General features: G+C 41.6%; 1 protein-coding gene across 1 annotated transcript in view; it reads left to right on the top strand.

Moving 5' to 3' along the window:
- The first annotated feature begins 1,060 nt into the window (after window positions 1-1,060).
- Window positions 1,061-13,210, top strand: part of USP48 (ubiquitin specific peptidase 48) — a 47,070-nt gene continuing 34,920 nt past the window's right edge. Inside the window, exon 1 of the mRNA XM_019668837.1 lies at window positions 1,061-1,412. Within this exon, the coding sequence (XP_019524382.1) occupies window positions 1,279-1,412 (134 nt within the window). The 5' untranslated portion in view covers window positions 1,061-1,278. The remainder of the gene's footprint in view (window positions 1,413-13,210) is intronic.

Raw genomic sequence — 13,210 nt, forward strand, 5'->3', positions numbered from 1 at the left:
AGTAGTCCAAACCTACTTTGGAAGGGGATCTTACTTTGTGTTCCTATGGCTCTTACCTCACCCACCCCCAATGGCAGGGGCCACATCTTATTTTCATCAGGCCTTCGGGATGTCTAGTGAGTAGCACACGTTAGCATCCAGTCCAAGGTTACCCAGCTGGTAAACTGCTGAGTCAGAAATCAGTGCTTAGACCCAGTAGGGCTCATTCAAATGTCAAGTCCTCAAATCCTCACTCTAGCAATGCCCTTTACAGTTTTCAAAACATTCTAAGACTACTCTTTATATCCTGGGGCTGAAGTTGCAAAAAAGGATCTGTTTTTAAACCCGGAAGCTAGAGAAGAGCTTCACGCGATAACTAGGAAAGCATCATCTAGAGATAGCTGCAGCAAGGTGGGTCAGCCAGCTGCAAAAATGACCCTCCGGGCCAGAGAAACCCCGCCCCAGCGTGCACCCGCATGCGCCTCCGCACAATCCGCGGCACATCAAGGCCCCACCTCGAAGACTACAAATCCCAGTATGCCTCAAATCCAGCTGGTGGAGGCACGCAATTCATGCCGGGACACGTAGTACAGTTCTAATTCAGGAAAGGCCCAGAACGTCCCGTGACGTCAGAAGGGCTTGAGAAAGAAGTCGGAACGGGTCCAGGCTCAAGTTAAATCTTCTTCTAGGGAGCCGAGCCTGGCTTTGGTGACTCGGTTTCACGTCCCACCCCAGAGGCCAGCGGACCGATGGTGTGCGTTGAGTAGCCTCTCGCGTGACTCCACGGTGGAAAGGGTAAGTACCAGAGGACAACAGGCAGCCTTCTGCCCTTGAGGCGTCGGCTTGTTGGAGTAGTGGTACGCAGTACGCTACCCTGGACAGGGGCTGAGACGCTGCTTCCCCAGAAGCGTCGGTGAAGACGTGGCAAGACAGTGTCCGACGATCGCTTCCCTTTCCTCCCCTCCGCGCGTCTGCCCTGAGGCGCGGGAGGCGCAAAGGCTGCTGGGAACGCGCATGCGCCTGCCGAGGCGGGGATTACTCTAACGTCTGCGGGAGTTTGGTTGGGGGGGCGGTGTCGGGTGTCGGCGGCGGCGCTTTGCGGCCGGTCGTGCGGGTCGGGCGCGGGCGGGCGCGGCGGCAGTGGCGCGCACAGGTGACTGACTGGCCAGCTGGCTGAGGGAGCGCCTGGTCCTCATCGCTGGCAGGTGGCGGAGTCCATTTGGGCGGCTGCGGCGGCGGCGGCGGTGGCGGCGGCAGCGGCGGCGTCCCGACTTGGGAGGAGTTCCTCCAGCCAAGGCCATGGCCCCGCGGCTGCAGCTGGAGAAAGCGGCCTGGCGCTGGGCGGAGACGGTGCGGCCCGAGGAGGTGTCGCAGGAGCACATCGAGACCGCCTACCGCATCTGGCTGGAACCCTGCATCCGCGGCGTGTGCAGGTGAGGCCCGTGCACCGGGCCTCGCGCCCCCCTCGCGTCGGACCTTGGAAAACTGGGCCGGGGGTCGGGTTGGGGGAAGGAAGACGGTGGCCCGATGTGTGCAGGCGCGGAGAGGAGCAAGGTGGAGGCTTCCTGCTTTCCGCCGTCTGGGCAACCTGGGAAACGCACCCTTCCCGGTTCTTTTGCATGGAGGTGATGCTTGTTGAAAGCCCTTTAGAAAAGGGTTCTGGGTTCTTATCTAGAAGATGGCGGTGGAAATGGTTCAAGGCAGGAGCTGAGAGCTTAGCAAACGTTGGTGGTTGGATATGTTGACCACGGCTCGGCTTTTTCGTTTGTAAAAAGGGAACTTCTACGAAGTGAGCTTCATCACGGTATACCTTGTATTCGTGTTGACGCTGAAGGTTGATCATCTTAGTATTATTTTTGGATAAGGTTGCTTTGGAAAAACGTGTGGTTAGCCTACGTCATCGGTGCCCTTCATCCTCCTGTTGACCTCCCTTCTCTCGTTAATCCATTATTTTTTAGCCTTTTTTATTATCTTTTTTTTTTGGTTCTGACTCAACACCTCTCTACCAAGTGCGAAGTTTGAGCTGTGTTAAGTACTGTCCTTCACTTCTACTTAGCCCTTGAACCTTGCCTTCTTTCCTTTTAGATCGAATCCTTAGGCATTATGCCTGTGTCTTCTGTTTTTCCACCTTTTAACGCGGGAACTATAGTTTTTGTTCCGGAATGTTGTTGAATTGACTTGGCCAAGCCGGGCATGCTCAGTCCGCCTTTCAGCAGGCATTTAGTAAAGGCTTTCTGGAGTTTTAATCTTGCGGCGGAAGAAGCAATGGAAGTCAAGGTCTCAGCTTTGGAGCTTAAAGTCTAGTTTGAGAAGTGAAACAAGTTAGGGAGCTTCCATAAAGCAAACGAATCATTCCAAGCTCTGGGCGTCGGACTCATAAGGAGCGCAGATCGCGCTCCCAACAGTTAAGTTCCGGAGTGACAGAAGTCCGTGTGTAATCGATTTTATTTATTAAGCTTCAGTCAGTTTCTCAACATACTTAGATTACAGAGTAAACAAAAAATATAAACTCTTTCACTATTGTAATAGTTCTGATTTCAACGGAAGTAAAGGAGTAGAAATTGGCTGAGGTTACTATAAGGGGGGGTGTCATAGAGAAGGTGAGATTTAAGCTGCAATTGCAAGGTTTATACCTCAGCGGTTGGTTTTTTCTTTTTTAAACAGCATTGAGAGATAATTCACATATCATACGTTTTACAGATTTAAAAAGTAGAATCCAGTATTTTTGTTTGTATGTTCACAGGGCTGTTCACAGCCATCACCACAATCTGATTTTAGAGCATTTTGGCTCCCCTGAAAGAAGCCCTGTACCCATTGGATTGGAACTCAGTCCTCCCCTGTACCCACTGTCCCCCAAGCTTCAGGCAATCACTGATCTACTTTTTCGACCTCTAAATTAGCCTATTCTGGACATTTCATGTCAGTGGAATCATACACTATGTGGACTTTTGTGACTGGCTTCTTTCACTTTGTATATTTTCAAGGATGATCGATGTTGAAGCATGATCAGTATTTCTGAAAAATTGTGGCGTAAAATATACAACAAAATGTAACATTTTAAAGTACCCAATTCAGTAGCATTAACTACCTTTACAGTGTTGTACAAACATCACCATTGTCTAGTTCCAGAACTTTTTTTCCATCCTCCTAAAAGGAAACTCCTTATCCATTAAGCAGTCACTTCCCTTTTCCTCTCCCCCTACCCCCCTGGCAACCACTAATCTTTCTGTCTCTGGTTTTCTCTATTCTGGATATTTCATATAAGTGAACATATACAATATGTGGCCTTTTTTGGTCTGGCTTTCAATTAGCATAATGTTTTCAAGAGCCATCTGTGTCGTAGCATGTGTCAGTACTTCATTCCTTCTTATGGCTACATAATATTCCATTGTTTGGATATATACCACATTTTGTTTATTCATCAGTTGGTGAACTTAAAAAATCCCTCCCCCAACTTTGTTGAGGAATAATTGACAAATACAATTGTATATATTGAAAGTGTACAACATGCTGATGTGTTATACATTGTGGAATGATTATCATGATCAAGGTAATTAACAAATCCATCACCTCACATGATTAACTTGATATGGACATAATGGTAATGTCCGTTTTTTGAACATTTGTGTACAAGTGTTGTTTAGAACATCTGTTTTCAGTTCTTTTGGGTATATACCTAGGAGTGGAATTGTTGTGTCACGTGGTAAGTATGTTTAACTTATTGAGGAACTGCTAACTGTTTCCCATAGCTTGCTATGCCATTTTACGTTCCATTCCCACCAACAATGTATGAGGGTTCCAATTTCTCTTCAGCCTACCAACACTTGTTACCTTCTATTGTTTTTTCTTTACTACCCTATGAGTTTGAAGTGGCATCTCAGTGTGATTTTGATTTACATTTTCCTAATGACTAATGAGTTGAGCATCTTTTCATGTGCTCATTGGTCATTTTCATTTCTTTTTATTACTGAATAATATTCCATTTTATGTATGCACCTACCTACCACATTTTATGTATCTGTATATCAGTTGATGGGCATTTGGGACATTCACTTTTTGGTTACTATGAATAATGCTGCTGTGAACATTTGTGTACAGGTTTTTTGTGTGGACATTTTGGGCAAATTATTTTCCAAAGTGGCTGCATTATTTTACACACAAAGTATGAGGATTTCAGTTTCTCCACATCTTTACAATTGTTTTTGTTTCTAACACCATCTTAGTGAGTGTGAAGTGGTATTTCGTGGTTTTGATTTGCGTTTCCCTGATGACTAATAATGTTGAGTATCTTTTCATGAGCTTATTGGCCAGTCATATATCTTTTTTGGAGAAATGTCTGTCCTTTGCCAATTTAAAATTTATTTACTTGCCTTTTTATTATTGAGTTGTAAGAGTTCTTTATGTATTCTGGATACAAATCCCTGATATTTATATTTTCTCTCATTCTGTGGGTTGTTTTTCACTTTCTTAATGGTATCGTTTGCAGTACAAAAGCTTTTAATTTTGATGTGGTCCAGTTTATTTTTTTTTTTTTTCGTTGCTTGTGCTTTTGAAGCCGCCTAATCTGAGGTCCAAGCAAAAAGAATTTTCCCCTACTCACTTTTTCCTTTTGATTAAGCATTTCTGTTAACTCTTAGCAAGAAGAGATTAAAGAATTAATAGTATCTTCAGTTGTCTTTTTTTAATACTTTACACAATTTGTTATGAGATGCCAGAGCTGAAGAGTTTTTTAACCATATTAAAAAGCTAGATGAATCAGGACCATTATTTATATTTCTGAAATTGCTTAGTTACAATCACAGGATGAAAGCAATCTGTACTAAATTCTATATCCACAAAATTTTGCAACTATTGTGTGTCTTAATTCTTAAAACTAGACTTGTTTTCTAATAGTGAGAATAATAGTCAAGTAAGTTCCTTGCAGTAAAATTGGTGGGTAAGGGTTGTGCCTTTTTTCGTTTTGATCCATATTGCTAAATTGCCCATCAGAATGATTCTACTTTACATCCCTCCTATCAATGTGTAAGAATGTCATGTTTCCTCATAATGTCACCAACACACTGTGTTAACCACACTTTTTGATCTGATTGGTGGGAAATGGTGTCCTGTTCATTTCTTTCTGTAACCATTAAAATTTTGATATGAATTTTCTTTTTTTTTTAAGATTTTATTGGGGAATTGGGGGAGGGAACAGATAAGTTGCCTCCTTTTGTTCTTCAGTCTAGTTGTGGAGGATGTTGCCTCACTGGCCCATGTTGGTATTATCATTGCTCTCTTCCCTGCTGAGGCAGTCGCTTGCCGGCCATTGGACGGCCGCTCTCGGTGGCTCACGGCAGCTTACGCCAGCTGCTGGCCACTCACGGTAGCTTACTGCAACCCCACTGCAGCCTATGCTGTGGCCAGCGACACACCGCAGCCCAGCTCCAGGCCGAGCAGTTGTTCACCATCTTAGCTGTAGAGGGCGCAGTGTCACTGGCCCATGTGGGATCCAACGGGCGACCCTGCTGCTCAGAGCAGGTGTCCGAAGCCAGCTCTTAACCAACGCGCCACTCTGCCGGCCCTTGATATGAATTTTCAGTCTGGGCTCACAATGTCTATTTTGTTCTCATTAACGAGAAACAGTACATGACTATTATAAAATTAAAACTTTACAGAAATGTAATGCATTCTAGAAAGTCAGTGCCATGCCAGTTTAAAGCACCCTTGATGAGGACTGCCAGGCCTCTTAAACTTCTTTCATCAAGCTTTTCCTCGTTGATGATGTTCCAGTGACACCTTTCTCTCAGCTGGTTCACATTTTCTGTCACTTTGACGGTGTTGGTCCCTTTTGCCTTGCTGACTTTCCTGGGCCCTTAGCCCAAGTCAGGAGATTCGGTTTTTGTTTTTATTTTTATTTTTAAAAAATTATGGCAAATTTTAAACATACACAGAAGTAGAGAGGATGGTATAGTGAACCCCCATTGTACCTAATTACCCAGCGTTAACAGTTATTTTATTTTTCAATTACATTTGGTATTCAATATTATTTTATATTCGTTTCAGGCGTATAGCATAGGAGTTAGACATTTATGTGATTTACGAAGCGATCTCTTTGATCAGACTAGTACCCACCTGGCACTATACATAGTTATTCCAATATTATTGACTGTGTTCCCTATGCTGTACTTTACATCCCCGTGACTATTTTGTAACTACCAGTTTGTACTTAATCCCCTCACCTTTTGCACCCAGCTCCCAACCACCCTCCCATCTGGCAACTCTCAGGTTGTTCTCTGTATCTATTTTCTTTCTGTTTTGTTTGTTTATTTTGTTCTTTTGATCTTATATATAAGTAAGATCATATGGTATTTGTCTTTCTCTTTCTTACGCGTTTCACTTAGCATAATACCCTCTATCTAGTGAACAGTTATTTACACAAGATGATCACTTGTTTTATTCTCATTGCATGCTATACTTTTATTACTTAACACAACATTAATCTAAAATTACCAATTTAATGCATGTTACTGGTTTCATAGATGTTTTGTGTTCCTTGAAACCTGTATCCTTGTCTGTTCTTGTTCATTGTGTACCTTTCTGTTATCTAGCACACTTAACACTTAGAGAATATTTAGTCCTTATCCAATTTTGAATGAAAGTGAAAGCCCTTCCTTAGTCTCAGGGTCATAGCTAACCATTGCAAAGATACTATAACTGTTCTTTGATTTTTTTTATTTCTGTGTATTTGTTAAATTCAACAAATATTTATTTATTGAGTGCCTGTTATAAGCCTTACTGAAGTAGGTATTCATTCTTTTATTCAACCAATATTTTTGGTCCCTACTGTGGGTCTGGTAGTATTCCGGGTGGCCCTGGGATAAAGCCCCAGAGGTTAAAGTTCCTTTCTTTGTGTGCCATATATTTTAGAGGTAAGACATATATAAGCAAACAATATAATTATTTTACCAAAAAAGGGAGAGTGTCACACCACATACTTTTTGCAGCTTGTATTTATATGATAATATACCTTTTCCCATGTTAGTGCATATAGATCTGCTTTATTATTTTTAATAGCTATGTATTATTTCATTGTGTAGAAGTAGATGTGTTATAATTTAACCAGCTCCCTGTTGGTAGACCTTTGGTTTTCCAGTTTTTGATACTATAGCCAGTGCTGCTGTGAACATCCCTGTTCATGTATCTTGGTTGAGTCCGTGTTTTCACTTAGGTTGCAAGATGAGGGTTCCTTGGGGTAAAGGGCACGATGACCATTTTAAGTTTTGATAGATGGTAAGAGTTCCTATCATTTAACACCGCCACCTATATTCACCCTATTTCCCACCCCAGGCATTCCTATTTCAAACACCAACCTGATTAGTGATAAGTAGCGTCTTATTTTCATTTGACTTTTTTGCTTGTGGCATTGAGCATCTTTTTATATATGCAGGCTTTTTGTATTTCTCCTGTGAATTGTGTTTTGAATTGTTGATTATTTTCTTAGATTTTCAAGTGCTTCTTGAATAGTTCTGTTGAAGATATTTTTTTGCTCAATTTTTTTTTTTTGTCTTTGTGGGCTTTTTTCCTTTTGTTGCAGTAAAATCCATATTTTTGTGTGATCAAATTTATCAACGCTTTTCTTTATGGTTTCTGGATTTCCCAATTCCAAGATGATAGAATTATTCACTCATGTTTTGTTTTAGTACTGATGGTTTCATTTTTTGCATTCAATCTTTGTCCTTTTAGCATTTAATTTGATTTAGGGAGTGAGGTAGATAGGGACCCATCTTTATTTTACATTTTAGAAAATGGCTAATCAGTTTTTTAAAACTACTTATTGAATTATCTAGTCTTTTCCCCCACTAGTTAAAAAAACACCTTCACTATATGACAAATTCTTATATGTACTTGGATTTATTTCTCACTCAGCCCTGTTCTCTGATATTGTTCTGACTCAACATCCCTGTACTAGAACCCCAGTTCTAATTGCTTGATAATATTTTTAAAATATCTGATAAGGAAGGACCCTTCTTAATTCCTCGTAGAATTTTTTTAATGATTCTTATTTCATTAACATTTATTTGGTTTTTTGTATACATTAAAGTACACAGATCTTAAGAATTATACTGGATGAATTACCACAAAGGGAACGTTTCAATCATGTTTCTACTGCCAAGATTAAATAGTTACCAGCACTAGAGCAACCTCCCATTTTCGGCCTCCTTGGATCAGTAGTGCCACCTCCCAGTTCCTCAAAAGTAACTACTACCCTGATTTTGGATACAACAGGTTATTTTGCCTATTTTGAACTTTGTATACAATTAATGATACATTGTAGTTCCTTCTGTGCTTGGTTTGGGCTCAGCATTGTGAGATTCATCCACATTGTGGGTAGCAGTAGTGTGTTCATTTTTAGGGCTGTGCATGATTCCATTGTGTTACTATATACTTTCTTCTTTCTACTGCTGATGGCAATTAGAATTTTTCCAGTATTTGCCTATTATGAATAAAACTGCAATGAACATTCTTTTATGTATCTTTTTATGCAAATAAGACCCTTTATCTTTTGCAAATTCTCTATACCTCATTTATTTCCCTCGAAGGCTTTTGAGGTTTTGGTGTAATTATTAAGACAAAGTTAACCTTGTATTTGAAATCTTACAAAGAAATGGAATAGAAGAAATGCCTCATATCATTTAAAAATTACTGTTTTCTGCATAATGTTTAAAGAAATTTCTATAATATTTTTTAGTAAAACGAATTTAAATTTAGATTCCTGGATGGCACATTGTGTTTTTCTTGTGACTTTATGTATCTCGTATATTCACCAATGTGCACTATAATTTGAGAAGCATGAATAAGCTAAAATGAAATAAAGTAACACCAAGTTTCTAAGGAATATGTTCTCACTGCTGGTTTAATTAACTCATTTCAAATAAAAGTCACCACTGAAGAACAAGTTTATAATATTTTAATATAATTCCTTTTGATTTTTTCTGTATGTACGTTAAAAATGTCATGGTATATCTGCATTTTATATAGGTGCTTTTTAACTTAATATTAAGAATGTTTCCCCAGGACATTTTTTTTTTTTTAAGATTTTATTGGGGAGTTGGGGGAGGGAACAGCGTTGGGGAATCGGGGAAAGGGAACAGACAAGTTGCCGCCCTTTTTGTTCTTCAGCCTGGTTGTGGAGGACGTTGCTTCACTGGCCCATGTTGATATTATCATTGTGCACTTTCTGGCTGAGATAAATTGCTTGCCGGCCATTGGATGACTGCTCACAGCAGCTCACGAAAGAGCACGCCAGCTGCTGGCCAGCCCCACTGCAGCGTTGCCAGCGACTCACAGCAGTGGAGCTGCTGTTCACCATCTTAGCTGTAGAGGGCGCAGTGTCACTGGCCCACATGTGGGATCAGAATCGGAGCCCAGTTGCTCAGAGCTGGCGTGCCAGGCCAACTTTTTTTTTTTTTTAAGATTTTTATTGGGGAATTGGGGGGATGGGAACAGTGCTGGGGAATTGGGGGAAGGGGAACAGACAAGTTGCTGTCGTTTTGTTCTTCAGTCTAGTTGTGGAGGACGTTGCTTCACCGGCCCAAGTTGGCACCATCATTGCGCTCTTCCCGGGCGAGGCAGATCAGTCGCCGGCTTCTGGACGGCCGCTCACTCCGGCTGCTGGCTACACACGGTAGCCCACTGCCACAGGGGCTGCAGCCTACGCCGTCGTCAGCGACTCAACGGCAGCCCAGCTCCAGATCGAGCTGTTGTTCAGCTTCTTAGCTGTAGAGGGCAGTGTCACTGGCCCTCATATGTGGGATCCGAACCGGGGCCTCTGGCGTCCCAAGCCAGCTCTTAACCAACGCGCCACTCGGCCGGCCCCCAAGCCAATTCTTAACCATCGCGCCACTCGGCCGGCCCCCAAGCCAACTCTTAACCAACGTGCCACTCAGCCAGCCCTCCCCAGGACATTATATAGTTTACAAAACTAATTTCTAATCATTGCATAATATTCCATTTTACATATCCCAAAGTATTGAACTCTTTTCCTGTTGGGCATTTGTCTACCTGCCTGCCTTCGCACCCTTCCCCTCCTTTACCTTCCCTCTTTTATTATTGCCTACTTCTCTGATTATTTTCTTAGAAAAAATTATAAAAGTGGCATGAACATTTTGAGGCTTTGGATATACATTACTATTGCAAGATTTGCTCCCACCAGCTCTGTGCAATTATATGAGCACTCCTGTCTCTCTGTGTCCTTGGTGTCATGGAGTATTAAAATTTTGGGGGGTCAATTTCATAAGTGAATGATGGTATCTTTTGATTATTAGTGAAGTTGGAAGGTATTCTTTGTTCAAGAGTTAGACCATTATTTCCTGGATAGTATAAAGCTTGGAACATTTCAAATCATCCTCCTTGGAGAACTAAGGCTCCCTGTAAGGCGGAAAACTTTAACTTTTAATCTTTAAATAAGCCTAAATAGACAGGGAAAAGACTCTTTGACTTGCCAGTTAGCGCTCACCACCAACATTTTTTCTTTAATAGCAATTTGGGAGACATCCTATTAGAAAGTAGATTCATAGTGTATATTTCCAAATAGGGTCACTTTTAAAATCCTTTTTGCATGGCTCACCTCCACCTCCCTTTTCCTTATAGAAGTGTGAATCTCAGGCCAACTGATTTAATATGCTAATTACAAGAGTTTGGATATACTGATTGTTATGAGCTGCAGTTTTCAAATTCTAATTTAGTGGGCCCTAACTTTTGAGGTTTGGAAAAAAGATATTCCACTTTTGTTAGGTGGCAGAGCTTCAAAGGTTGATTGTACAGTAAAACCTTGGATTGCGAGTAACTTGGTTTGTGAGTGTTCCACAAGACGAGCAAACATTTCTAATACTTTTTTTGGGGGGGGGGCGGGAATTGAGGAAGGAAAACAGTGTTGGAGAATTGGGGAAGGGGAACAGCCAAGTTGTTGTCCTTCGATCTTAGCTGTGGAGGGCACAGCTAGCTCAGTTCCAAGTCCAGTCACTATCCAGCCACCCATCGGCAGCTAGCAGCCGCTCAGCTCAAGGTGCTGTGTTCAATATTAGTTGCAGGGGGCGTAGTCCACCATCCCCTGCGGGAGTTGAACTGGAAACCTTGTTAAGAGCACATGCTCTCATCAGCTGAGCCATCCTGCCACCTTTTGGCAGCTCAGCTGCAGCTCAGCTCGGGGGCAGCTCATTGGCCCACGTGGGACTCAAAATGGCAACCCTGTTGCTCAGAGCTCGCGCTCTAACCAACTTAGCCACCTGACCGCCCCCCTCATTTCTTTTGAGCATCAAATAATAGTCCATTGTTGGCTGGCTGAGTGGCTCGTTATTAAGAGTTGGCTTGGGAGCACCAGCTCTGAGCAGCAAGGGCCGCCCTCTACAGCTAAGATGATGAACAACAGCTGCACCTGGAGCTGGGCTGCCGTGAGTCGCCGACGATGGCGTGGGCTGCTGTAAGCTACCGTGAGCGGCTGGCAGCCGGTGTGAGCTGCCAAGAGTTGCCTGAGCGGCCGTCCAATGGCTGGAGACCGATCTGCCTCAGCCAGGAAGAGCGCAGTGATAATACCAACATGGGCCAGTGAAGCGATGTCCTCCACAACTAGACTGAAGAACAAAAGGACAGCAACTTGTCTGTTCCCCTCCCCCAATTCCTCAATAAAATCTTTAAAAAATAAATAAGTTAAAATAATAGTCCATTGTCTCGATGTATAACAGTTTATTTATCCATTCACCTACTTAAGGACATCTTGGTTGCTTCCAAGCTTGGGCAGTTATGTGTAGAGCTGCATTATAATGTGTGCGGGTTTTTGTGTGGACATAAGTTTTCAATGCCTTTGTATAAATACCTAAGAGTGCAGTTTTTGGATTGTATGGTACTAGTATGTATAGTTTTTTTCAAAAAACAAAACAAACAACCACACAGAAATACAACACGCCAGACTGTCTTTGAAAGTGGCTGTACCATTTTGTATTTCCACCAGCGATGAACGAGAGTTCCTGTTGCTCCACATCCTTGTCAGCATTTGATGTTGTCAGTTTGCCCAATTTTGGTCATGCTGATAGGTGTGTAGTAGGTATCTTGTTTTAATTTGCAATTCCCTGATGACATACAGTGTGAACCATCTTTTCATATGCTGATTTGCCATCTGTGTATCTTTGGTGAGGTGCCTGTTAAGGTCTTTGGACCATTTTTAAATTAGGTTGTTTTTGTGTTTTTTGTTTTGTTTTTTTAGTTTTAAGAGTTCTTTGTATATTTTGAATAACAGTCCTTTATTAGATATGTCTTTTGAAAATATTTTCTCCCAGTTTGTGGCTGACTTTTCATTCTCTTGACAGTGTTTTTTGCATAGCAGAAAAATTTAATTTTAATGAACCCAATTTATCAATTCTTTCATGGATTATGCCTTTGGTGTTGTATCTAAGGAAGCATTTGAGATCTTGATCGCTGGCCTACACTGTCAGGTTGTCATAAAAATTTTAAAAGCCATCACCAATCCCAACCAAGATCATTTAGATTTTCTCCTATGCTTTCTTCTAAGAGTTTTATGTTTTACATTTAGGTGTATGATGCATTTTTAGTTAAATATTGTAAGGGAGTTAATTGAGTTTGATGTATGTAACCACCACTCCAATCAAGATACGAAAAACATTTCCATCATCCCAGAAAGTTCCTTCATACCCCCATCCACTTAGCTCCCATCTCCCTATGGGCAACCACTGTTCTCATTTTTTTCTACATAGATTAGCTTTGCCAGTTCTTAAACTTCATAATTAATGGACTCTTACAGCAGTCACTCTTTTGCGTCTGGATTCTTTTTGCTCAACATCATGTTTTTGAGAATCATCGTGTTGCCTGTCGGGGTGGGCTGAGTAGTATTCTATGGTATGAATATATCGTAATTTGTTTAATCTGTTGATGGACACTTGGATCATTCACAGTTTTTGACTTTTAAATAAGAGCTGCTATAAACATACATGTACAGTCTATGGATATTTGCATCCTTTTCGGTCCTCATTATATACAGTACACATTGTGTACTATTGTATGGGTTTACCATAGTTTATTTAGCCAGTTCCCTATAAATGGACTCTGGGCTTCTTTTCAGTCTTTTGCTGTTACTAACAATGTTTCAATAAATAACTTTCATTTTAAATTGTTTTGCATGTGTACAGATATATCCCCAGAAAAAATACTTACATGGGATTGCAGGTGTCAAGAGTAAATG

This window comes from Hipposideros armiger, unplaced genomic scaffold (genome assembly GCF_001890085.2).
Source record: "Hipposideros armiger isolate ML-2016 unplaced genomic scaffold, ASM189008v1 scaffold_540, whole genome shotgun sequence".
Classification (NCBI taxonomy): Eukaryota; Metazoa; Chordata; class Mammalia; order Chiroptera; family Hipposideridae; genus Hipposideros; species Hipposideros armiger.